General features: G+C 48.5%; 1 protein-coding gene across 1 annotated transcript; it reads right to left on the bottom strand.

The window, feature by feature from the left end:
• Positions 1-18: 18 nt before the first annotated feature.
• Positions 19-27,912, bottom strand: OTULINL (OTU deubiquitinase with linear linkage specificity like). The gene is made up of 8 exons (XM_020878012.2): positions 27,735-27,912; positions 7,002-7,161; positions 6,882-6,913; positions 6,690-6,781; positions 5,337-5,486; positions 3,124-3,252; positions 1,973-2,242; positions 19-962 (listed from the first exon to the last, which is right to left on the bottom strand). Exons 1-8 carry the CDS (start codon positions 27,790-27,792, stop codon positions 789-791), a joined length of 1,065 nt encoding a protein of 354 aa, XP_020733671.1. The 5' UTR covers positions 27,793-27,912; the 3' UTR covers positions 19-788.
• Positions 27,913-27,973: the final 61 nt, after the last annotated feature.

The following is a 27,973-nucleotide window of genomic DNA, read 5'->3' as shown; positions in this document are numbered from 1 at the left end:
CATTAATACACATGTAAATACACATTAAATACACCAGTTTAATATTTTTGTGACAGTTCAATAATTGTCATTCAGTTGCCTTAATCTGTAGAATGTATCTTTTTGGTCTATATAAAACATATTAAACTGGCCAGATGCAACAGTTTAAAAAAAAAAGTAAAGAGATATAAAACAAACTGTACAACATTACAAAGTAGTGGCTATGAGTATGTATGTGTTTAGATATATATATATATAAAACTATACATGTATACGTGCATGTGAGTATAAACACACACACGCACAATTTTAAAGTTAATCAAAGGGTTCTGGAAAATCAATATACCACAGAGATTCCTGGGAAGGTAATACTTATAAAATAAGGCCATGCTTAAGAAGATCCCAAGTCAGTCAAAGACAAGATTCCTAATGAAGAACATAAAAGGTTACAGCCAAAGAAATTCTTTCCCTTTAGTCCGTTTCCCATACTTGTTTTCTTCTCACTTGTTTCCTGTTGTTGTTCTTGTTCAAACTAAATGTCCTTGTGCCCTCTTGTGAGTGAAGTGACCAGTCTTCACAAACAAGGTCAAACCACCAACCCACAAACCCATCAGTGCAGCTGAGCTGGAGGAAACCAGTGTGAACAAAGGGAAGGCACCTCGGGGTCCCCTGTCCAGGGCACCTGCGCTCCTGGAGAGGGAGGTCCCGAGTGCTTCCACGGCAGCAATGCCAGCTTTGGTTTTCTAGAAACACTACTTGCAAGGGTGACTTCTGTCACTGGCGAGAGCTGCAGCCCAGTCCAGCCCGACTTAAAAGACAGGAATGTGGTAGTGGCGGTCGTTCTCGGTCAGCAGGGAGATCTCCGGCCACTCCCTGAGCGACTCCTCTGGATAGCAGACTTCAAAGTCTCTGGAGTTAAACTTGAACAGTCTGAACACTTTTATCTTTACTTCCAGGGAGTATCCGAGTATAAACATATCAATCTGTGGGGAGATGAAAGAAAGGTCACGGATGCACATTCCCAAATGCCCACCTCCCCGCTCCAGTGGAGGGAGAGTGGTCTGCAGCTTGTGAGATGATGGGCTCGTGGCCAGACCCGCACGTGAACTGTGCGTGGGTGTGGAATTGGGGACAGACATGGACGACGTCTGCGTGGAAGGCAGGAGACAAACATAGAGAAAGGTCTCTCTAGGAGGATCACAGAGCAAGCTGTTTGGAAAAAATATAAAGGAATGTTTGCAATAAGAGTTATCCCGTTTTCCAACTTTTTAAAAAAAAAATCATTTTAGATGAATTAATTTTTATTAAAATGTCTGGTAATTTTGAGTACCTCCTAGGAGAGCAAAGCAAAACAAAGCCCCTTTGCTATGCACATAGAAAAGCATTGTCTGGACTTTCAAAGTTTCAATAACTTCTGTTTACCTGCGCTAAATAACCACATGTTTTCCAAATGTTAACCTCAGTTCACAGCTGGACTTCCTGCCAGGTAACCTCTGTAGTGGGAGAGCCTGTTCCCACCTGAGAGGCAGCGTGAAGGTCAGACAGGCGCCCGGAACTGCTGCTGGCTGGCCACCGAGCTGCGAAGACACAGCAGCCAGTGTGGGGCAGGAAGGCTTGTATCACTCTTCCTGACTGGAGGGCAGTAATACCCAGCCGCCACCTCTCTGCGGGCTCCCCGGGTGGCTCAGTGGTAAAGAATCTGCCTGCCAAGGCAGGAGACCCAGGTTCGATCCCTGGTCCAGGAAGATCCCCTGGAGGAGGCAATGGCAACCCCCTCCAGGATTCTTGCCTGGAGAATTCCATGGACAGAGGAGCCTGGTGGGCCACAGTCCATGGGGTCGCACAGAGTCGGACACGACTAAAGAGACTCAGCATGCACGCCACTGTTTGCAGCTGGTTTTATCACTGCTGACAGTAAACTGCAATCACCTACATGCTGAAGTGTTGCCAACATTGTCCTTCATCAGACACATGATTCTTGTGCCCCGATTACCTGCTCCAGTCCACACGTGTCACCGACAGAATTCAAGTGATTCATCATGAAGCTCAAGGGGTCCGATGAGGTTTCCCGGGTAAACAGGAGTCGAAAAAGACTGGGGATGACCTTTTTGGTCTTCATTTGTTCATAAACCTCGGTGACTTGATACAGCATGATGAATTTCAGGGCTTCATAAAGTTTATATTCCAGGAGAGCATCAGAAAAAAGGATGTTGCACATACTTCCTCTCTTGTGATAATCTTTAATCCCACTAAATTCAGTCCACTAAAAACACAGATGTTAAGTGAAACTTAGAAGAGAAAGGTCAATACATACACCACTGCATAATCTTTAAAGTACTTGTAAAACAAACCAGGGATTAATGAGGGGACCCATTAACTTTTTATATTTTTTGACATTAATTGTTGTAACTCTAAGTATTGATTACTTTTACAACAAAGTAGTTTAGATATTTTTTCAAAAATACACTGTCTACTAGGTAGAATGCTAAAGAAGTCAGCCTCCTAAAGCTACTTCTAAGGATGTCAGATTACACAAAGGATAGTCCAGTGACAAAGAGTACTAATTAGCATTCTTCACTACTAGCTGTGTGCCAGGGTGGAGTATAAAGCAATCTATGGGTATTTGCTCATTAAATCCTCATAATAACGGTACAGAGTTGAGACTACTCATTTTTTTAGTTTTACAGATCAGAAAGCTGTGGCACTGAAACAGCATTTCCCAAGGAGGATTCATTTCAACATCTAAAATCTGTGTCTAGTAAAAGGCAGGAAAAACTCTTTAGTCAAATGATAACATCTGTGCTGACCCCGAGTTACTAACAGGGTGCATTCCAAAAGGCATCTCCCAGTGTCTTGTCTGGACCTCACACCACATTTTTCTAGAAAAACGAAAGTATGTGATCGTTAAGGTTGGCTGGCTAGTTAGCCAAAACTGGCCCAACAACCGTGTAGAACAACATTGCTCTCGATCATTACTTGGGAGGAGAACAAAGAGCAGGAAAGGAAATGGTCAATTACTAGACGAGTGTTTCTGCCTGCACTTCCTTCTCACAGGACACAGAGCGACATGCCTGACATGGGAGGCAAGCGGCTGCGTGTGGGATGCACGCTCTTATTCCTCATCTTTTTCCCCTGGATACTCACCTGTGTTTTCAGTAATTCCACACATTTGCGTAATTTTCCAAACACATTGGAACCTGTATACTTCTCAGGACCAAAACTGTACTGCTGGATCCAATTACAACCTTGCGAAAAGAGCAGTTTTTCAGGAAGCTTAAAAAGGAAGTAGATGCCAAGAGTGGTCAGTATCTCAGCGTGTCGGACACACAGCTCAGAATATGGCACAGCGGGTAATCCTATCTCATTCAGAAGTCTTCAGTGTAAAAGATTGTAATGGCAGTTAAGTAAAACATAGTCTCTTTTTAGATTTGTGGATTGATTTGGATCACCTTCTTGATTCACAGTTTCACAACAGATGAAAACGTGAATGAACACTGTCTACAGAAACAATCTTTTTACATAAAACACTTTCCAGACTTCCTAGGTATATCCATTTAGCAGTTATGTTTAACCAAACAGCATTAGAGTAATTGGCCAACCCAATACATCAGGGAACACATGGATTATAGAAGGATGCTTTTTGTGGTTCAAACCTAGCTCTTCACTGGTCTGTTGAGAGGTTACTCAACCAGCATTAGTTATGTTACCTCTTAGCACATCCTCCACTGTAAATGAAGGGCAATGTTATCCATTTTCCAGGACTCTTGTTGGATTAAATATGATCATGGAATGCGTAAGAATCTGATCCATTGAGCGTATCTGATCCATCTTCCACTCCACTGAGCTTGTGGAGCCCAGGGTCTCGGCTATGTTCTCTGTCCTCAGCAACAGGGCTGGCACACAGCATACACTTGACAACTGCTACATTAAACTAAACTACCAATAAAACAACTCTAAATAAAAGATGCTAAGGAAACAGACCATGTGGAGTTATATATATGCATATACTTTATATTTCTTTGCTTCTCCATCCTTAAATGTGCATCCGTGGTTAGGCATATCATTGTTGTTGTTTAGTCGCTAAGTCATGTCCGACTCTTTGTGACCTCATGGACTGCAGCACGCCAGACTTCCCTGTCCATCACTATCTCCTAGAGTTTGCTCACACTTATGTAACAGGCATATTACATTCAAATAAAAATTAAGGTTATTCATCAAGAATATATTGCCTGGCACTGTCAAGAAAATGAAAAAAAAAAAAAAAAGACAAGGTACTGGCTGGGAGAAAATCTTTGCAAATGACATATCTGATAAAGCACTTTTATTCAGAATAATAAAGAACCCTCAAAACTCAATTTACAAATTTGGGTGAAGGATTTAAACTGAGACTTCTCCAAGGAGGTAATGTGGGGGGCAAATAAGCACCTGAAAAGGTGCTCAAAATCATTACCTCTTAGAGGAATGCAAACCAAAAGCAGTGATACAAATGCACCCTTATTAGAAGGGCTAAAAAGCAAACAAAAAAACCTGAGAATGTAGCAGAATTGGAACTCACATGTTATTGGTGGGAAGGCAAAATGGCAGAGTCACTTAAGAAAAGACTTGGCAGGTTCTTATAAAGTTAAAGAAAAACCTATCATGAGACCCAGCAATCTCATTCCTAGGTATTTACCCAAAAGGAATGAAAACATAAGTTCATACAAAATCCTGAATGGGAATATTTGTAACAGCCTTATTCAAGCTGGAAGCACTCCACATATCCTTCAACTTGTGCATGAATGGGTAAACAAGATGTCTTCTACTCATATGAAGGAACACCACTCAACAATAAAAGCACTGAACTACAAATCCATGGAACAACACAGATGATCTGCAAATGCATTATGCTAAGTGAAAGGGGCAGATTCAAAAGTCTACACAATGGATCATTCCATTTCTCTGACATTCTGGAAAAGGCAAAACTAAAGGAACAGAAAACATATCAGTGGATGCCTGGGCTGAGAGATGGATTGGCAAAAAAGGGATATGAGGGCATCTTTGGGATGGAGCTTACACACTGTGCTTGTCAATGCTCAAATAGCCAGAGCAGAAAAGTGGATTAAAGGACCACTTCACTTACAAAAGACAGACGCCCTTCTCAAGAAAAGATGCTGGCATTAAAAACAAAATTGAGTACGACTATCTGAGATGATTTATTTGCAAACTGGCATGAGAGGCAGAGGACTGAGCTATAGGACCTTCCATCTCCTGACACCGTATGTACAATACAAAACCACCCGAAGAAGACCCCGGACTCGGTGTTGCAGTTCCCATCAGCATGACTTCTGCCAAATTTCCAGCGTGAGGACCTAACGTACCTTCACAATATCTTTTTCTTTCATCCAGGATGGGAAAGCGAGGCCCCGGTTGAAGATCTGAAACAGCACCGACCTCAGGGCATCGTAGTTGTCTCTCCTGACTTGTCGAACACATTTAATATGCCGCCGCCAAAACAGCTCCTCGTAAGCCTATTGACACCAGAGGAAAAAGCCGTTCTTAATTCCACTGGACAAGAGACTCAAGGAAGCTAATTCATGGCATCTTTAGCAAGGCGCTACTCCCAAATAAAGTGGGCAACAGAAACAGAACCAGTATGGGTTATGGATGAGACCACGTGCAATTTTCAAGTGACTTCTGTGTGTACAGAGTCCATGTGATGCTATTTAATTGATAACTTCCTGGAAGCCCAAGAGTCAGGGAATGTCATTGTGGGGAGAGGATGGCTACAACTTGACTGCAGTGAAAACTATTATATATACTTTTAAGTCCATGCTAAAGAGTAATTGAAAACTACTTCTTTTTCCTTTTTGACTTTTTTTGGCTTTTGCTAGTGACAAGGTTGACAACACAGCTGGGGATATTTACCAAGACTGGTCTGATGGAAAGTCTGGTCTAAAAAAATCCTCCAAATATTTTATGTCAATGTGTCTGATCCCTTCAAGGACAGAAGTCTCCAATGCATGTGCAGATTAAAAATATATCTTTATTTATTTGGTTGTGCCGGCTCTTAGTTGCAGCATGTGGGATCTTTAGTTGTGGCATATGGGATCTAGTTCCCTGACCTCGGATTGAACCCAGGCCTCCCGCATTGGGAGTTTTAGCCACTGGACCACCAGGGAAGCCCCCTGGTGGGCTTTTAATAGCCTTGGCCAGGAGAGAGCTGAAAAGGGTACAATGCTCAAGTGTCCTGAAATGAGGCCTAATTTACCCAAGTCCTCGAAGGCCCCAGCACTAGGTGAAAGGCCTGAAGGTAATGCCTAGTGGCTGTTTGGCTTTTAACTGCAGCCACAGTTGTTCTTGGCTCCATATTTGGTAAAGCATAGTGGAATGCATGGAGAAGGAAATGGAAACCTACTCCAGTATTCTTGCCTAGAGAATCCTGTGGACAGAGGAACCTGGTGGGCTGCTGTTCATAGGGTCGAACAGAGTCGGATACGACTGAAGCGACTTAGCATGCATGCATGCATTGGAGAAGGAAATGGCAACCCACTCCAGTGTTCTTGCCTGGAGAATTCCAGGGACAGAGGAGCCTGGTGGGCTGCCGTCTATGGGGTCGCAGAGTCAGACACGACTGCAGCGACTTAGCAGCAGCAGCAGCAGTGGAATGCGGGTTTCCTGATTTTTACACAAAAATTCTCCATCCACCATGACCTGAATAAACAGACACACACCTTCCTCATCAGCTTGGCATGGGGTGTCTCTCCTTTCCACTCTCTTGCACAATAACTGAGTAAATCAACTTCCGCCTCCACGCTGAGGTTCCCTGAACCAAATCGAAAATACACGGTGGTGAATTTTCCCTTCCCTTTTCCCTTCTTGAACCCTCTCTTAAAATAAGGAAACACAGGCATGAACATATTTACTTTTGAATCTTCTCTGCAGATATCCAATCCACCTAAAAGATAAACAGAAATAATAACATCAAAGTTCTATTTTGAACAGCAAAGGCATTTTTGAAATTTAAAGATGACAGAGCCACATACCATTTCAGCCGGTGCCCTAAATACAGCTGCAGCCTTCTGAAGTAGCAGAGGATGGCCGCCAGAAATGAAACTGCCAAGGTCACCGACCCCTTCACCACTCTCCACGCAGCATCTAAGGCTTGGCTGGTGACTAGTGTCCAGGAATGAACTTGGTCATTTCCTACAAAAGTGTAATAACAGTAATACTACTGTAGCGCACAGGGAACTGTATTCAACGTCCTGGGATAAACCATAATGGAAAAGAATACAGAAAAGAATGTATATATGTGTATAACTGAGTCACTTTGCTGTATAGTGGAAATTAACACTGTAAATCAACAAGACTTCAATAAAAAAAATTATGAAGTACAATTACACGAGCCTGCTTTATTTAAGGGGAAGAAAATACATTGGATAATTATACCTGTAAAAGGTCATCATTGATTTAGATAGACATTTTTAGAGCATTTAAAAATTCAATCTAAATACTGAATAATCAGTGTCATACATAAGAATGTGTTTGTCCTACAAAATTCAAGAGGAAAAGGGAACATAAAGAGCATGGGTTTCAGAATCCCTCAGAGCTGAATATAAAACCCGTCTTCCCCTGCTTATTCAGTTGTGTGATGGCGGGATCCCTCACTTCCTTTACCCTAGACTGTCTTGACTATAAAATGAGAGTCAAAATACTGACCTTGCTGGACAAAGAGGAAATGAAATTAGTTAAGAATCAGCACAGCGCACCTCACCTTGTGTAGAAGATCTGTTAAATCCAAGAATGATCAAGGGGGTCTGCTCAGCACCCAGCCCTAACCCCGGGGACCTCAGGCCATGGGCCACCCCCCGCCCCCGCCCCCGCTGATACTCCTCGGTCATGACAGGCCATGACACAGAGCATCACCGGAGCACAGGACGAGCCTCAGACTGCAGCCACGGAGAGGGACGTCGTTTCCAGAAAGGAGGCCACTTAGAAGAGACGTGCGTGGACGTAAGTGTGCAGCTTACGGGGTCCACTACGATTCCTCATGTGACCAGAGGGATAATTCATTGGCCCAGAGAGCTCAAACTGGGAACTTGCAATATTTTACCATGTGCAACAGATTCCTAATTGTATTATGTTCGAAGATGTAAAATGCCGAAACACAAATGAGGAAGAGAACTTTTGAATGGTCGCCAAACCTCCTGTGGTTCATTGTGAAACAGTTTCCTCCCTTAGCAAAAAGTCCAATGATTAACTGGAGTCAAAGCCTCATGGATTTGGAATTTACAATTTTAATCATAAGCAATAAAGTTGATATACATTCTCTAGAAGGAAATATATATACTCTCAATAAAGAAAGGGTACCTCACGTACCCTTTAAGATGTTTCCCCCAGGCTAACGTCTTACAAAACTATGGACAAATACATTTTCAAGAGCAGGTGCATATCTGTTCAGAACAATTGATTAGCTGTTAATTATGTATTTACTCTTTCGTAGACATTTATGACACAGAGAAGGCAATGGCACCCCACTCCAGTACTCTTGCCTGGAAAATCCCATGGACAGAGGAGACTAGTGGGCTGCAGTCCATGGGGTCTCTAAGAGTTGGACACGGCTAAGCGACTTCCCTTTCACTTTTCACTTTCATGCATTGGAGAAGGAAATGGCAACCCACTCCAGTGTTCTTTCCTGGAGAATCCCAGGGACGGGGGAGCCTGGTGGGCTGCCGTCTATGGGGCTGCAGAGCTGGAAACGACTGAAGCGACTTAGCAGCAGCAGCAGACATTTATGAAAAATTTTAATGAATTGTTTAAAAATGTAAGGTGTAATGCATTTAAATCTATAAGGTAAGATTTTTGCTAAAAACTCTATGGTATTCCTCTGAAAGGAGGTATAACATCATAGTATAAAGACAGATCATCATATGTGCACAGTCTCTGACTCGTTGATGAACGTTTGGATTATTTCCACATTTTTCACTCTTATAAACATTCCACTCCACCAGTCCTGTGGACTCATGGTGTCTTTTAGGGTAACTTCTAGAAGAGGCAACTCTGGGTCCAGAAGTGTGCACGCTTCCAGCTGTGACAGATGTTGCCAGAATGCCTCCCCAAGCAAACTGTCGGTTAACACTCCCACCAGATGCACGTGCCTCCGTCTCCCTAAAGCCCAGGAATGGTGATGCTTTTCTCACGGTAACACAGTCACCTTTCTTCTTCCATGAAGAGCCTTTTAGAGCAGCGGTACCCAACCTTTATGGCACCAGGTTTCATGAAGAATTTTCTTCCATGGACTGGGGAGGAGGAGTGGTTTGGGGATGGCTCAAGCACATTATATTTACTGTGCACCGTATTTCTGTTATTACATCAGCTCCACCTCAGATCCTCAGACATTATATCCTGGAGGTTGGGGACCCCTGAAGAGCATCTGCCTACATCCCACTGGGTCATCCTGGTTTTCTGTGGACATGGAGGGCTTGCAGGCCCTGGGGTACGGCTCTCACTGGTCACAGCTTCCAACCAACATACTGCATTCTTAAAAGGTACTGCCCAGCCCCTTGGGTTGTTTAATTGAGACCCCTAAAATGGGAGCTCCTCCTGAGCCTGAGCCCTCTCAGCAGCTGCCGGGGGCTCCATGGGGACCCACCACAGACTATGGTCTTCTCACACCCACGCCCACACATACACACATGGACTTCCCTAGCCTCCTGCCCTAAACCTCAAAATTAAACCCCACCTCCAAACTTGGAGAAAGGACGATCTGATCAACTTATCAGAAAAATCATGGGAGGGCTAAACAGTCCCTTTTCGGGAAAAATGGGAACCGCAGCCTAAAGTCTTTGTATTCACTCGGCCCAGGGTACCCACAGGTGTTGGTCAATAACTCAGACCATGAAGGACCAGGGAGTGGACCACGGGCACTGGTGGTACCAGCAGGACTCAGGCCTGCAGCTCAGAGACGACAGGAGGTGTTCAGACAACTTCATATGCAAACATTATCAGGAGTGAGGCTTCTCAGTCAAAGGAGAGGAAACACAGTGTTTTAGTAGGAAAAAGTATGATTTTTAATTAAATTAATTAAAAGAGCTACAATTTGAGCTTTGTGCCAGACTCTTTGGCAAGTGTTTTCTAGGAACTGTCTCATTTGCTCCTGCCCTGGTCCTGTTGTACACGGGGTGGGGGGTTCCATGCCCCCAAGTGTCTGTCCCTTAATTGTGGGAGGGAGGGAGGGCAGGACCCCCCAGTGCCAGGATGCAGGGAGCGCTGTTACCGTTACCCTGGTAGCATGGAGCCCCCTCTTGGAGCTGCTGGATGGTTGAAGGAAATACTGAGCTCTTGGTCAGGCGCACAGGATGTACCCAGCCCATGCTCATTATTATTTTATCACCTGAGGACACTTCGAGGTGAGAAAGATTAAATAACCCGCAGAGCTGGAATCCAAACCTGGGCAAGGTCAAGCTGCACGCCGTATTGCTCCCCTACCCACCTCTGAAGGACGGGGCTGAGTGGACCCCTAATCAGCTCCGCTACAGCAAATGGAATCTAGACTCTAAAAATTTTTAAAAAAATTCACCTGTAACAGGATTACAACTCCAAACAACAGATACAGAGGAGAACACCACAAGTGAGGTGCCAAGCAGAAGACTATCATGATCACAACTTTGATGGTCTTGTGAGTCAGATCTCATTTCCCCAAAACCAGCTAAGAGAGGATAAGATCTTCCACGTCAGACTCTTCCTGGGATCCCCCTGGGCCAGCCAGACAGACGGAAGTCAGCACCCGCCCGCCCCACTTCCCCTCCACTACCTGGCACCCTCCCAAATGAGCTGGCCTTGGGGGGAGCCCCCCTGGACTAACTGAAAAGAAGTTCCACTATCAGGGAGTCAGTCTTTCAACATATTCAACAGAGGAGGGAGAATGAGGGTCAGAAACAAGGGGAACCGGGCGGTGGGGGCGGGGGTTCTGGCAGTGAAGAAAAGCGCTGCCAGGAAATACAGATCTGATCCTTTTTAAGGCTCATCAGGAGATAAAAGTGAGATTTCTTTTTAACACTTTTGGGCTGGACCACCTGGGTGGTGGCTGAAAATGAGGTAATGTATAAAGCACAGGGCATTTCTGTGATGCTGGAAAGTGGGTGAAGTAGGTCTCACACATTCCCCACAACTCCATCCCCAGCATTACCACCTGCAGAGACCCCATCCCCCACCACCACACACACAGTCACACCCACACGCCTGGAAGGAACACCCAAGGAGCTGCGATCTCCTTGGGTGACGACGCCAGAGCCTCCTGCAGCCCAGAGTGTGGCCATCTTGACACTGGCATCCCACCTGTGACCGACAAGACCACTGACTGCGACTGAAAAAATTAAAAGCTCCTGTTTTTTCTCCTGTGGTAAAATTCTAGTTAGAATTTTTTTTTTTTTCCGTTCGCTAAAATGTACCAAAACTGAAATAATTCAAACAGGAAACCAAAAAGAAAAAAACAAACCTGAAAACAAAACTTAAAAAGACACAGAAGAGCCGGAAACTTGAGTGATAACAATGACAGCACTTTTGCTCTGACGTTCAGGGGAGACCCCCAGGGTCTGGCTGGCCTCCTACCTGCGGTGGTGCCCCGGTGCTGAGCCAGCCCTCCAGTCCTCCACCCCAGCCACTCCCCCACCCTCACCTCCTCTGCCCCCTGAGCCTGGCCCACTGACACGCTCCTGAAGCAGAAGCAGATCAGGGGCTACAGAACGGGCCTGGGGGGCAGAAGCTAGGCCTGAGCTACAAGACAGAAAAGGCAGTTCAACTTAGATGTCTGAGACAGATCACATGGTAAGATCACCTTGTTAAAAACTACCAAGTCCTGCCTTAGAGCAAACAGAACTCTGCTCCTTGGATGGCATCATCAACTCAATGGACACGAATCTGCGCAAACTCCAGGAGACAGGGAAGGATAGGGAAGCCTGGGTGCTGCAGTCTGTGAGGGAGCAAAGAGTCAGACAACGACTGAGCGACTGAACAACATCAGCACGTGGAACTCTGCTCAATGTGATGTGGCAGCCTGGATGGGAAGAGAGTTCGGGGGAGAAGGGATACATGTATGTGTATGGTGAGTCCCGTGGCTGTGCACTCGAAACTATCACGACACTGTTAATTGGCTATACTCCAATCAACCCAGAACACCCGGAGGAACCAAAGAGCCTCTTGATGAAAGTGAAAGAGGAGAGTGAAAAAGCTGGCTTAAAACTCAACATTCAGAAAACAAAGATCATGGCACCCAGTCCCATCACTTCATGGCAAATAGATGGGAAAAAAATGGAAACAGTGGCAGATTTTATTTTCTTGGGCTCCAAAATCACTGAAGATGGTGACTGCAGCCATGAAATTAAAAGATGCTTGCTCCTTGGAAGAAAAGCTATGACAACCTAGACAGCATATTAAAAAGCAGAGACTACTTTGCTGACAAATGTCCGTCTAGTCAAAGTTACGATTTTTCCAGTAGTCATCTATAGATGTGAGAGTTGAACCACAAAGAAAGCTGAGCGATGAAGAATTGATGCTTTTGAACTGTGGTTTTGGAGAAGACTCTTGAGAGTCCCTTGGACTGCGAGGAGATCCAACCAGTCCATCCTAAAGGAATCAGTCCTGAATATTCATTGGAAGGACTGATGCTGAAGCTGAAGTTCCAATACTTTGGCCACCTGATGCAAAGAACTGACTCACTGGAAAAGACCCTGAGGCTGGCAAAGACTGAAGGCAGGAGGAGAAGGGGATGACAGAGGATGAGATGGTTGGATGGCATCACCGACTCGATGGACATGAGTTTGAGCAAACTCCGGGAGTTGGTGATGGACAGGGAGGCCTGGAGTGCTGCTGTTCATTTGGGTCACAAGGAGTTGGATACAACTGAGCGACTGAACTGAACTGATACCCCAATACAAAATAATTTTAAAAAGCCCTGAAACTTCAAGGTCAAAAATACTTTTAAACTTGAAAAATACAACAGCTATTTCTATCAGCTTCAAGGCCATATTCTGGTTAATTAGCAGGAGATTGGCCAAGAGAGACTGACAGGTTAAGAAGCAACCAGGGAGAGGGGATGGGAAAGGCCCCCTGCCCCAGGACATCCCTGCAGGCTCGCTGCAGCAGGGCAGTGGAGGGATGGGGGTGCCGCAGAGAGGAGTCAACTGCGGCCACGTGGTTCAGTGGACAGGGAGGGGCCCTGGAAGCCCCCCCACCCCACCCCTTGGTTATTCTACTTCCCACCCTGGGCCGGGAGCTGGGCTGGCAGGCAGTAAGGTGAAAAGACACGGTCTCTGGCTCCAGGGAATTCAGGGTCTGGTGGCACGATGCCCTGATGCTGGGAAAGGCTACTTGCCAGCTTGTCCAGGCCCCCAGGTTACACGACCTGGTGTCAGGGCCCCACCAGGACTCAGAATAACACAGAGTCCTCATGCTGTCTGCCCCGGTGGGTCACCTCTCTCAGAGCTGAGTTCTGAGACATAAAGCAAAATGTGGTTTGTTCGTCCAAAGGAATAAGTGAAGCAATGTGGAAACAGAACAATAAACACACAGAACAAATCCTGTTAGGTCATCGAGGTTTCTGCATAGTCTGGATCCCGGGGCACCGCTGGAGGTGTTCAGAACATTAGCACAGTGGAGGGACAGCCTGGGTTTCTAACAACCAGCACAGCCTCAGGCTTGTGCAAAACCACAGGTTATTTGGTTGTTTCTGTGTCAGTTATGGGGAAGATAGAACAAATATCCTCTTCACAAATCTTGGAAATGGTGAGGTCCAAAGGTTTTCTACACTTTTGGATTTCAGATATTAATCCTGCTTAAGAAACAACAGTCTTCCACTTAGTAAAGTTCTATAACCAACGACGACAAGATCAGTATCACTGAGGAAGAGAACCGCCAACGAGCAAGCTTTTTATCTTGAAAGTTGTGACCAGTGAGTCACAGGACTGTCAGACAACTGATTTCAAGCTAGGTGCACAGTCCACATCCCCCGGGACTGGGCACGTCCACCCCAGGCTCCTTCCTGCAAACTCAGAGTTCAGCAAATGCAGCAGGAAATGCTCTTTGCCGACGCTGAGAGGACTGTACCATGTTTTTAATAACATCATAGCTCAGTATCCTCATATACTGGATGCATCACTAGGCGTGTTCAATGCCACCTATCACTTGAATTTTCTAACCTTGTGGAGGGGGCTTAAAACCCACCCAACTGAAAAAACACAGAAGCAGTAGGTGGGCTAGGCTCCAGGGATCCCAGAACTCCAGGCAGGCTCCCTGGCCCAGCCCCAGTGGAGACAGCAGGCTGGCAGAATAAGCCTAGGACCCAGTCTTTATTCTGCCATTTTCTAGCTGCAGAACCTCAGATGAGTCATCTTCAAGAGTCTCCCCAACAGTGGAGACCAACAGTGATGCGGGAGGGTGGTAATCAGACACAGGAAGCCTCTAGCGTGTTCATAACACACAGGCCGTAAATCTGTGTGAACTGTCAGCTGAGCCCCTCCACGTGGTCACCATCAGTGTCTCCACGCCTCTGGGGGTGGGAACTGATGGGAGCCCATTTCCATTTCTGGGATGTTTCTCCATCGATCAGATCTATCATTATTCTACGACTACAGATGACGCTGCTCTGCAGGCCGGGTACCGATGCTACCACAGTGAACTGGAAAGACTGGGCCTTCCTCCATCCATTCACACCTGGATAGACCGTCCTCGCATGTCTGGAGCACGACCAAGGTCGTGCAGAGGACGCTGGTGGGGGTAACACAGGGATCTGACCCGGTTGGGGGAGGCTCTCCTGAGGACATGAGGTGGGGCTGGGACCCAGAGCCTGGACGGGAAATTGAGGGGAGACCAGCAAGGCTGCATCCCCTTGGGAGACGCTGATGCTGAAGAGCAAGGAAAGCCCTCCACTGGGTTGGAAGCAAGAGGCTGGCATGACCAGACCTGTCACCACCACGTGCGTCATCACTGCTTGGGGTCACGAGGAACACGTCCAAGTCCCCTTCCACACAACAGCCTCTCAAGTGACCATTTTACAGGGACACAGGATGCTCTGGGCTGGAGGGGCTGGAATCCTACTTGTTCTCTGAGGCCCAAGTCACACCAGCCCCTTGGCAGGATGAATCCCTCCCCCAGTCCCCCCGACCCCACTCCCCGCCAATGCTGTCCACACTGCAGGTGGGTTCTGGTTCAGTGTATTCATGACTATGTCCCCTGTGGGCCAGAAAGTCCCTCTGAGGTGAAAGCTGAGCCTTAATTCACTGTGGACCTAGCCATTGGTGCACACGTGCACTTCATCTTTGAAGCCCGGAGAAAGCAAGCAGAAGCCAGAACTTGAACCCATGTGCTCCGACTCAAGGTCAGTGCCCCATGAATTAACTACACAACCGCCTTCCCCGAGTACTTCTCTTCCAAGAATTCAGAACAGTTAATGAGCACAAACTCTGAAGGCAGCTGTCATTCCCACAGTGCCTTGTCCTCTTCTAGCTCAGATATCCCAGGTCTCCCCACCAGGCCTCACTTGACATGGTTTGGTGTGGGGTGGTGGGTGGGAGGGAGGCCTCTTCACCATCCCTGTGACCCTTCTGGGGACCCTCCCCCCAACTTAAAAGTGTGATCATGGGCAGGAACACACTATCCTGGGTGTGACGCAGGCAGGGGAAGCCATCGACCACGTGACCACTGCTTCGCTCTCCAGCGGAGTCAGCAAGCTTTCCATGCAGGGCCAAAGAGGGAAGCTTCCAGGCACTGCCGGCCATCTGGCCTCTGTCCCACCCACTCAGATGGGCCCCCAGAGGAGTGGAAGCAGCCATCAGACAATACACAGTGGGGCGGTGTCCCAAGAAAACTTTCCTAGGGATGCTGAAATGTGAATTTCATGTAAGTTTCACATGTCAGGAAAAGGAATTCCTCTTTTGATTTTTTTTCCCCCCCTAACTATTTAAAAAAATGTAAAGACTTTTCATAGGTTGCAGGCCACAGAAAAACTGAGTGGCCCTTGGGCTGTGGTTGACCAGACTCGGTCTTGATGATCCATTCACATTATTGCAGCTTGTGACTGTATTAGTAGTCACCCTGCCATCGACCTGAAGCCCTTGAGACCTGCTGCTCCCCGTCTGCTCAAGGGGGCGAGGCAGGGAGGTGCTCTCATCCCCCCCATCCCCAAACCTCCAGGTGGAAGAATTTTCCTGGAGGTCTGGTACTGGCCTCTGCCCCTCTCCCCTTGCTCTTTCTTGAAGGCGGGAGACTTATCTGACAGCAGGTGTTAAGACCCTCTGCTCAGCTCAACCCACTACTGCCTGCCTGCAGAGAGGGGCCCAGAGGGAGGCCACCTCTCTGGGGGACAGGCCTGACCTCTGAGGGGTCAGCACACCTCAGGCACTGCCAGCAAGCCCATCTGGCCACACCACCTAAGACACAGGATTTTACTACCCAGCTGATGTTAAAAAAAAAAAAATCCCTGACTTCCATGTCCACCTTTTGGTAAGTTCAGAACCTGGGGAGGGAAGCAAGGGCTTATCCACACCACGGGGCAAGCTCTCCGAGCCCCAGCAGCTGGCACACATTCCCACGAAACTTCACATCACTGGACTCGGCTCACTGCTCCCACTCAGCTTCTGTGATGCTCTGTCCCCCTCTCAACTCTTAGACCTTTAAAGATCAAGCTTATCTTCCACACCCCAGCACAGGTCATTCATGAACACATGACCCAGGGAGAACTAAAGGGACACTCTGAGACAAGCCACTTTCACCCCGCAGTGATTTTTCCATTCCTCAGAATCACCTGGCCTCTGTCACTAATGATGACTAATCCTTCTAATTGACTTCCCTTCTCCAACACCATTTTCCAGTCTGAAGTTGGTGGTGTGTGTTTTTTGTTGGTTGGATTTTTTTTTTCCCCACAATGGACGTGTCAATTTTTTCAAATCTTTGGGCTTTTCTTAGTTGTAGGAAAGACCCACATCCTGGCAGCCAGTGGGGTCAGCTGGAAAGGCCTCTAAACAAGTGAGAAGGCAGTGAGGCATTGCTTATTGCACCATCCCAGCCAGAGGTCTCAAAGAGCTGGTTCTCCTGGAACCAGGAACCGGTCTCACACGTGACCCTAAGTACCGCCGGAACCGACTGAGAAGTTGGGCTGTACCCACGAGTGATGGAAGCCCACAGCGGGGGCCTCCCTGTCCTCCTCCTCTCACCTCTCAAGGACCCTTCTACCTTAACGTGGTCCTTCAGATCTGCTCTCCTAAAAGGAAAGCAGAGGCTTCAGAACAAACGTCAAACATTACAGAGCATCGTACTCAGTCTTTGCTGACAAAGGTCCACGTAGTTAAAGCTATGGTTTTTCCAGTAGTCACATCTGGATGCGAGAGTTGGACCATAAAGAAGGCTGAGCACCAAAGAATTGATGCTTTTGAACTGTGGTGCTGGAGAAGACTCTTGAGAGTCCCTTGGACTGCAAGATCAAACCAGTGAACCCTAAAGGAAATCAACCCTGAATACTCATTGGAAGGACTCATGCTGTAGCGCCAATACTTTGGTCACGTGATATGAAGAGCCAACTCATTGGAAAAGACCCTGATGCTGGGAAAGATTGAAAGCAGGAGGAGAAGGGGATGGCAGAGGATGACATGGTTGGATGGGATCACTGACTCAATGGACATGAGTTTGAGCAAGCTCCAGGAGTTGGTGAAGGACAAGAGGGGAAGCTGGTGTGCTACAGCCCATGGGGTCACAAAGAGTTGGACACGACTTTGCGAATGAACACCACCACAAAGTCTATTGACCAGCAATATCCTTATCACCTGGGCATTCAGAAATGCAATCCTTGGGCCCCACGGAGGTAGAATCTGTGATCTACAATATTCCCAGCAAATCACGTGTTCACCGAAGCCTCAGAGGTGCTGCCACGGGGCAGGGAATCACCCTGGCCCTACCTGTGGAGAATCTGATTTATTGGCCGGGGTCCCGGCGCCTTTTTGAAAAAATCCCAGATGATTCCAATGCATCACTGGTGCTGAGACACACTGCTCTGGAGTCGGGGCTTCCTCCATCCTTGCCTATTTCTGTAAGTTCAAACATATCATCATCTGCCAGTTAATCTCCAAAATTACCCTCAGGGGAAACTGCACAGATAGAACGGCCTCACGGGTCACGTCATCCAACAAGTTTAAGCGCCCTGTGCTGTGTGCCTCTTCCCCTTTGGCCAAGGCGAGGGGCTACTTCCATCAGTCAGTGGCTGTCTTTCCAAGGCTGGGAGCTACGCCAACCAAAAAAGGAACTTTGCTGTAATTAATAATAAAGGAGCATAACTGTATATTAATGTGACCTCCAGGGAGGGTGACCCACTCCTCCTGGCTCGCCTGGGACCTCCCCAGTTTTAGTGCTGAGAGTTCCTCGTCCGAGGACACCCACGGTTCCAGGTAAGCCGGGGTGGGTGCTCTCCCCAGCCCCGGGCCCGCCAGGTCTGACCCTGATTCCTCCCTGCTCTCTCGCCTCTTCAAAGCTCTTTGCTCCAAGATGACTGGCCGCCCTCAGCATCTCCATCAGGGCTCACTCCTGCCTCCGTGCCCACCATTGGGATGCATTCGTCCCTGTCTGGGATGCTCTTCACTCTACTCACTCTCCAGCTCTCAGCTCAGAGGTCATTCTCCGACCCCATCCCAGCCCCGCTCGCTCACAGCACACAGTGTCCTCTTCCTTCACGGCACTCATCACAGTTTACACAACTGTGTTTGTGTTTGATTAGGGTCTGTCTCCCCGTGTAGGTACATGTCTTAAGGACTGGGATTGTTTCTGTTTTCGCTCTGCTTTCTTGGTCCCTAGAAACATAGTAGACAGTTCATAAATATTTGTCGAATAAATAAAATGAATCAATGGAGTCAGAATCCAGTCTGTGTGTCTCCAGGAGAGACTGCCAGCCAACCCCAGAACTGTTGTCTCTTCTTCCACAGAAACAGAATCTTGACTTTGGCTGGACATGCAGTTCCTCAGAATAAAGACTACATTCCGCCCTCCCTATGTGTGGGTCTAACCATGTAAAGAGGGGTATGTACTCCCAGCCCATCTTCCTCCCTACCAGCTGGAATGTAGGTGTGATGAATGACATTTAGCAGCCATGTTGGATTAAGGAGGAGCTGTCGGTGTAAAAGCCATGCAGGGTGGAAACAAAGTGGAAGGAGCCTCAGCCTCTGACACCATGGAGGCCCTTCTAGCTCTGGGGAGTCACCTCTAAACTCTGCCATGAGAGAAATAAACTTGATTCACTCATTCAGGGTTGCTCTGTTATCCCACCATACCTGATCCTAACTGTCTTTATCTTGCCCATCCCTTCTGACTTGTAACACGCATGCCAGAAATGGTGAGCCACCAGTCTGTTTCCCCTTCCCTTAATTACACCCATGTAAATATAAAGCAGGAAGTGAGGTGTGAAGCCATCACCTAGTGGGATGGCGTCAAGGCAGAGGAATGGGCAGGCCACAGGGAGCGAGGAACTTGACTCTGGGTCTGGTCCTAGACGGCCGGCAGAGGAAGCTGGAACTCAGCTCCCTCGCCTACAGACACAAGGAGGCCAGGCCAGTTACCACCATTTCCCGTCATCCTCCAAAGGTCTCTCCATGTTAACATGTTTCAGAGTTTTGCTGGCAGAACTGTCACGTGATGGCACAAGGTATCAGATTTTAAGAAGCTGTGAGACAACTGAAGTTAAACTAGACTTGAGCTTTCTTTTTCACTCATGAAGGGTGGCGCTGAGGGTGAAGAAGGCAGTCCCTGCCTCTCCCAAAGCCGAAACCAAAACAAAGGCTTTGAGGCCAAGAAAGCGTGTTGAGAGGTGCCCACAGCCACAAGATAAAGAAGACCTGGAGGTCATCCGCCTTCTGGCGGCCCAGAACACTGCGGCTCAGGAGGCAGCCCAAATATCCTCGAGAGAGCACTCCTAGGAGAAACAAACTTGACCACTAGGCCATCAGCAAATTCCCTCTTCACCACCGAGTCAGCTGTCAAAAAAGCAGAAGACAACAGCACACGTGTTCACTGTGGATGTCAGGGCCAACAAGCACCCAGTTCAACAGGCTGTGACACTGACGTGGCTAAGGTCAAAACCCGGATCAGGCCTGATGGACAGAAGAAAGCCTGGGTTCGACTGGCTCCTGACTGTGACGCTTTGGATATTGCCAACAAGGCTGGATCATATAAACTCAGTCCAGCTGGCTAATTCCAAATATAAAAGTTTTCACTATTAAAAAAAAAAAAAACAGACTCAAAACATTACTCAAAACTTGCACCACAGGCAAGATGCCCTGAGCGTGGACAGAAGACACATGAGCCCTTGACAAATGCCAGCATACACTCCGCCCCGAGATGCCCCTGCCTAGGTCTGCAGGTCTATCACACGCTGACCTGAGAGCACAGCCTTTCCCACAAAGGCCTCCATGGAGGTGACCAGTTTCTCTAAGACATCAAGAAACAAAAGAGGAAGCTTGAGGAGCCTGGGGCAGGGGTGAGGGGTCTGTAGCTGCACATGTTACGGGCCCCAAACTGTGAATGCATCAGTGAGGTCTGTGTGGGAGAGGACGCTGGAATATCAAAGCCCGAGGAGCAGGGCAGTACTAGGTAGGTGTATAAGCGGTGTCTGTACTAGTCCTTGTCATGACAGTCAGCTGAGCACCCCAATGGGGGTTTAACCAATGCTTACGGAACAAAACAGAGGGCCACACCATAGATAGAACCCATCTAATAAACTCATTCTCAGGTCGAGTGATTTTTCTCTTTACTTCAGATTTCAGAGGAAGGAATCAATACAGCCGAGTCTCCCAGGGCTTCAGGTGCAAAAACTAAGGGACGCCACATTTATACAAATAATTCCATTGGCTACATTTGCATTTCAAGATGCCGGGCAGCCTTAGCTATGAACAGAACTCCCAGTTCACCGGTTAAGTAGCAAGTAGAATGACACCAGTGCCAGCAGCCCCCCACCTCTGGATGCTGGCTGACGCTCCTCAGCACACTGCCCTGGCCATCTCTCCCACTGCCCCCGTCCTCTCACCTGTCCTGGCAGCCAAGCTGGAGGACACAGAGCACCCAGGTCTCCTGGCTCTTCAGAGCTCTCACAGCGCAGCGGAAGCCCTCCTGGGACCTCTCCCTGGCAATCCAGTGGCTGAGCCTCCTTGCTCCCGAGGCAGGGGGCCCGGGTTTGAGTGCTGGTCAGGGAACTAGACCTCACGCACTGCAAGGAAGGGTTTGAATGCTGCGCCTGAACGAGCTCACCCGCCGTAACTAAGGATCCTGCATGCCGCAGCGAAGACTGAAGCTCCCAGGTGCCGCAAGGAAGACCCAGCACAGCCAAATTAAAAAAAAAAAAAAAAAAAAAACTTACCAAAGGAAAAAACAGCTGAGGCTCTTCTATGGGATTCCCTCGTTGTTCAGTCGGTAAAGAATCTGCCTCCAGGCAGGAGACCTGGGTTCGATTCCTGGGTGAGAAAGAGCCCCTGGAGAAGGAAATGGCAACCCACTCCAGTACTCTTGCCTAGAGAATCCCATGGACGGAGGAGCCCGGCGGGCTACAGTCCATGGGGTCCCAAGAGTCGGTCGGACACAACTTGGTGACTCAGCAACCGATCACAGGTCGGGAATCATACCCACACTGCACCTGGTGTTTCTCTAGGACTGGGAGTTCAGTTCACTGCTCTTCAACCTGAGAGGTCAAATGCTCCCGGGAACCCTCTCTGCCCTGGCTTGGAGGCAGGTTTACACGTGGTTCACAGCCTGTGTCCCCGCCCACCTCCCCTCCTGAGCTCCTGGGGACCCAGCCTCTGCCCACCAGGCATGGTGGGAACAGGGGTGCAGGGCCACCGTAAGGGGCACACGAGAAGGCAGGATGCAGGACGCGTGGCTCGCTTCCTTTTAACAGAAAAAGACAGCTGTATTTGATTCACAGTTCACAAGATTTACCAAAATGGGTGGGGCTCTTGCCCCCCGCCCCCACCTCACCCCCTGCAATCAGGGCAGCGCCTCCAGGACAGCCTGTTTGATGGGCCCAAGACTAAGAACCCAGTGTGTTGGGTCCCTTCCAGCTGCCTGGGCTTGACATCTGACGTCCACCTTGACCTCTGAGGTGGGGCCCGAGGCATAGAGTCCACCCGGGGTGCCCGAGCCCTGCAGGCCAGGGCCAAGCTGGGCTGGGAAGGCTCCTGATGGCTCTGGGGGCTGCAGGCACTGAAACCCCACCCAGGAGGCCAAATGCCGGTATCCGGGTGGCTACTGGTGCTCGGGGGAGGGGCTGGGATTCTGCTTCTCTCTGAATTGGAAGAGGACTCTCCTGAGAAACTGACTTCCAATTATATTATTTCTCCATCTGCTGGAAGACTGTGCGTGCGTGCTAAGTCACTTCAGTTGTGCTCGACTCTTTGCAACCCCATGGACTGCAGTCCACCAGGCTCCTCTGTCTATGGGATTCTCCAGGCGAGAATACTAGAATGAGTTGCCATGCCCTTTTCCCAGGGATCTTCCTGACCCAGGGATCAAACCCTCTTACGTCTGCTGCATTGGCAGGCAGATTCTTTACCACTAGTGCCACCTGGGAAGCCTGCAGGAAGACTAACCCTAACTAATAGTCAAAAAAAAAAAAGTAACAAGGGGATTTCCCAGACGGCCAGTGGTTAAGACTTTGCCTTCCAACGCAGAGGGTGCAGCTTGGGTTCCTAGTCAGGAAGCTAGAATCCCATATGCCTCACCACCAAAAAAACTGAAACGTAAAACGGAAGCAATATTGTAACAAATTCAATAAAGATGTTTAAAAAAATGACACAGGTTAAAAAAAAAAATCAGTAACAGGGTAAGCAGAAAGAGCTAATAAGGTGTTTTAAATGACTATGCATCTAACAATTCCACATATGCTCAAAGTCAGAGTCACCTGGCTAAATCAACAATAAGACTTACTGTTAAATTCTTAATTCAGAGATTGATTGAGCGTAGCGTTTTACGTGCTACAGTTGCTGGGACTGTTGTTTATTACCTGGGAATCCCAGCAACAGTACTAACAGACAATGGTCCTCAGTCTTCTAGAAATGAACATAAACGTTTTATTATCCTCTTATTTTAAACATGACGGCACCTGTCTATTCTGGCTCGATTAAATGAAAAAGTAGAAAAATAGAGTGTGACTCATATAAAAGGTCACTGGAAAAATGAGTACATACACAAAAATTTTTCCCTGTTGACTTAAGGTAAAGTGACATTTAAATGTTTTTCTATTAAATTAATTACAAATCAATAAATGTATATACAGCCTCTGTTTTGAGAACAGATTGTCCTAAGTAACTGAACATTTACCAGAGGATTCAAGGGGACAGGAGAGAAAGGTCAAACACACCAATCCATTAACTCCTTTAAAAGGTACATAGAGACTTCAAAGTTGTGTATAAAGAAACACATGTGTAGGAAGTTTTAGCTCAATAATGGTGACATTTTCATAATCTTCTTCCGTACACAGACCTGTGAGTTCCCTTAAACAACAATGGTACAAAAATGATAACCCAACTTTACTTTAGAACAGCTTAAGTGTGATGAGGTAACCTTGGAAGCTACGGTTTTTCAGATGTAAGACTTGGACCATAAAGAAGGCTGAGTGCCAAAGAATTGATGCTTTCAAACTATGGCACTGGAGAAGACTCTTGAGAGTTCCTTGGACAGCAAGGAGATCCAACCAGTCCATCCTAAAGGAAGTCAGTCCTGAATATTCATTGGAAGGACGAATGCTGAAGCTAAAACTGCACCACCTTGGCCACCTGATGGGAAGAACTGACTCATCTGAAAAGACCTTAATCCTGGGAAAGATTGAGGGTAGGAGGAGAAGGGGACAACAGAGGATGAGATGGCTGGATGGCATCACTGACTCAATGGACATGAGTTTGAGCAAACTCTGGGAGACAGTGAAGGACTGGGAAGCCTGGCGTGCTGCAGCCCATGGGGTCACAAAGAGTTGGACATGACTTAGCAACAGAGCAACAAGCCTCGGAAACCAGAGTGTCCCCAGGTATCAGTCTGACCGTTTCAGGAGACAGGCAGGTGGATGGTTCAGAATCTGTTGTGGGAGGGGCCAAGCTGCCCAGTTTGAATCCTGGCCACCACTTACTAGCTGGAAACTCTGAGGAAATTCCGTGACCATCCTGGGCGTCACAGGGTGGTGGTTGTAAAGATTACATAACACTCTCCATGAGCAGTGTCTCCGAGTCCAGCACATACCCACTGTTACTGTGGCAGGGACAGCCTGGGGGCTGGAGACTGAATGCACCCACTCACGGGAGCCAGGGAAAAAACGCCACTTTCAAATTCAGTAGGTGTGCCAATGAAGAATTTCTACTCAGCTAAGACACATGGTATCACAGTTTACATTTTATTTGGTATTTAGTCCATCTCACAGACACAGATGAAGAAGGAAATGGCAACCCACTCCAGTATTCTTGCCTGGAGAATCCCATGGACAGCAGAACCTGACAGGCTACAGTCTGTGGGGCCGCAAGAGTTGGACACAACTTAGTGACTAAACTATTACTACTAAAATTCGCATTGGAGAAGGAAATGGCAACCCACTCCAGTATTCCTGTTTGGAGAATTCCATGGACAGAGGAGCCTGGCGGGGTCAGAGAGAGTCGGACACAACTGAGTGACTAACACACACACACGGAAGAGTAGAAGAATAAAAGTGAGACACAAACAGGCCAACATAAATAGCAGCTGTGGACTACTTGCAAAATTTGAAGCATTCTGCTGTGGGCTTCTGGTGTGGGCATGTGTTTTCAATTGCAGTGTTTGTTTTCTTTTTCCTCAGCTTTCAAACTGTTTTTTTAAGGAAGGGAAACCTTTCTCTTCAAGGTTCCAAACAGCACACAGAGCACAGGAGCCAATTACTCCTCTGCTCCCGGCCACCACGGGCCCTCCCAGGGTCCCCTGTGCGTGGTTCTGCTCCTGAAAGCAAAGGCCTTAGAGGCACGGGCAGTGGGACAAGCTGCCGGCTCTCAGTCCCCGCTGCAGTCCGCTAGGAGGAGCAGCTGGGTGTTCCCTACCACCCTCGGCCTCCACCTGCTGTCGCCTGAAACACAGAGACGCTCTGCAGGTAAACTCACCTGCCTGCCCCAGGTGGTACCTGTGATGACCCCAGGGACCAGGCCGGAGGCTGCGTAGGGCGGGTCAGAAAACACCTGCTTCAAACATAAAGTAGGTCACCCCTGAATGGCTCTGGAATAATGCAATCCATGATATTGAGGAATACACATTTTAATTAACAGGAAAGTTAGTTGAATGGGAAAGTGGGGGCATCTACAAGTTTGTGCAGGACACAGTTTCAGAAAATGGGAATAAAAATAACTACCTTCTAGTATAATGATCATTGTAAGAATAGCAGCTAACTTTTGAGAGCTTATTAGAGCCAAGCATGGTTCTAGGCCCTTCATACATAATAAAGACACAGTAGCACTCAAACATATTAGCCATTTCCATTATCTCTAAACTCTTTGTTTAGCACTGGACTCTTTTCCCCAAACAAAATATTACCCAGAGCAGCATATAAAGCAAGAAAAGAAACACAGGTTGTTTATATGGAGCTGGAGTGAGGGGACTTGACTTTTGGGGCTCCCTCCATCCCACACCAGATGTTTGTGTCCCCCAGGTCAACCCCCAGGGACCACAGGGAGCCCTGTGGCTCCCGAGAACACGGTTGAAAACTCATTTATCCCCGATTCTTTGTACTAAACAAATAGAGATGGGCCTCGGTCAGAAACCCCAGCAGTGCCCAAACCAATAGGAAGTTAAATACCTCACAGGGTGGCAAGAAGCTAGAGGAGCCCCAAGGAGTGGTGGGCACACAGCCCCTCCTCAAATGCCAGACCCGCCAGGGAAACACTGGGACTGGTGAGCTTAGTCGCGCTTCCCTGTTTCTTCCCATCTTCTCCTGCAAATGACCGATGGGGCCTCTTCCTGGTCTAATATTCTGCTGCTGACAGTGTCTTTCCCATAATACTGCGCATGTTTAGTTCATGATCCTCAGTATCCAAATACTTGAAAAGAAATAGTTAAAAATGGCTACCAAAAAACTCCTTCCACCCCTGTCTGTTCAGTGGGTTTTCTTCTGCTGTTGCCTGTTTTATTACTGTCAAATAATATTTATTAACATTCACTATTATCGCAAAAGTGAATCTTGGTCTCTTACCAAAAGTCTTAAGGGTAGGTAAAAAAATCGAAAACAAAAAAAACCTGTCTCCACCCTAGCTTTGGCAACTAGTTTTAAAACTTTGTCCATCCCCCCTAGTTCCCCACCTCCCCAACCCCAAACGTGACCAGCAAAGGCGGCAAACTATGCTCTTAAGTCCGTGGAAGTTATGTTTTGGAGAAAGTTTTCCATAACCTGATCTTTGAATCACACTCTTCCACTGACACACGGACTGCAGTCTCCATGGGCTGGGGCTGAGGAAAGAATTCTCTTTGCGCTCATAATGCTGGCACACCCTGAACTTGGTGCGTTGGCAGGGAAAATTCCTGGCAACTCCATTAGGCCCAGAGTAAGACATCTTTTCGCCTCCTCAGCTAGCTTTTTCCAGCTGTACCCCTACCTCAACTTCCATCTCTGCTCTCTGCCAAAATAAGCCATGGAGAAGGGAAGAAAAATCACATAATAAAAAGTTCAGATGAATACACCCGCAGAAAATATTTGGCTAATTCTAACAATCCAAGGTGCAAAAAGGTTGAAAAATGAGATCGTTCTCCAAACTTTTGGGAGTGGGAGATACGTCAGTCCCCAGAATTCTAGACTGAGAGGGGCTTGATGGATCAGCTTAGCCGTGTGCCTTCGTTTTTAGGGATCAGGACCCAGAAATCCCGAATGGTAGACGTCTAGGCACACGGTCCTGGGCGGAATGATGTCTAGAACTCCTGTCCTAACTGAGGACCCTGCTGTTTTCCCACCACACCCATCAATCTGCTGTGTGAATTAAAAGCTCCTGCCCGGACCAAGGACCCCCAGTTAAGAAACTGTCGTAACAATTTCCCACCGACGCTGCAACAGCGGCGCGCTCTCCCCAAACCCACCGGTGGGTGGGTTCTCACCCCTGGGGTGGCTTTCAGGGAAACACGCAAACCGGAGCGTGCTCCAAGCTGAGAGGCAGCTCCCCTTCCTCAAACTTGGGGTTCAAAGGAGGGAGGGACAACCCCCTGCCCCCGTCCGGCGAGGGCGGAGACCCTGGCGACCTGGGGCCATATCCAGCTGCTGCTCCTGCCCCCGGTGACATTTTTGGGGTATGTTTGTTTTTGTTTCAAAAACCGGGAGTTTTCTCCGTTCGTTCATCGGGTCTCAACTGCCGCGAAGGTGTGGACCACATCCTCTGCCGGCAAAGCGCGAAACCCATCCACTTCCCTCCGACAACGACCCAAAGAGAGAGAGATCTCAGAGGGGACGCCGCCCCCCCCAAACCCCTTCACACCGCACCCCAAAGAGAGCCCGCGCGCTCTGTCCGGGAACCGGGCAGCGCCGCCTCAGCGGGTCGCTCGCCGCCTCGAGACCCGCACCAGCCCTGCCCGCCGGGGCGGGGGCAGGGGCGCAGCTCCCGACAGAGATGCGCCCCCCGACGGCCGCCCCAACGCTGCAGCCGGTTCCCCTCGCCACTCCCCCGTACTCCCCACACCCCTCGGACCGCCGGTCCCGGGCCCCCCGACGCCAAAGGCTGCGCCAACCAGGAGAGCGCGTCCCCGGCTGCCCGCTCCGCGGGCCTGGGGCCCACCTGAGGCGTGGTCGCGAGGCCGCTCCCGCTCCTGCGCGGGGCTCTTCCGCGCCGCCATGCCGGCCGCGCGCTGCCGACGGGCGCGGAGCCTCGCCCGCTGGGTCTGACGGACGCGGCGGCCGGCGGCCGGCGCCCGCGGCTCGCTCCCAGGCGGCTGGCTGGTGGGCGCTGGAGGCGCGGGGCGGGGAACGCGGTCTGCGCTCCGGCCCCCGGGCACCCCGGGGGGTTCGACGGACGCG

This window comes from Odocoileus virginianus, chromosome 14, assembly GCF_023699985.2.
Source record: "Odocoileus virginianus isolate 20LAN1187 ecotype Illinois chromosome 14, Ovbor_1.2, whole genome shotgun sequence".
NCBI classification, from domain to species: Eukaryota; Metazoa; Chordata; class Mammalia; order Artiodactyla; family Cervidae; genus Odocoileus; species Odocoileus virginianus.
The sequence above is the reverse complement of the archived record's forward strand: the minus strand, read 5'-3'. Positions and strand labels throughout refer to the sequence as shown.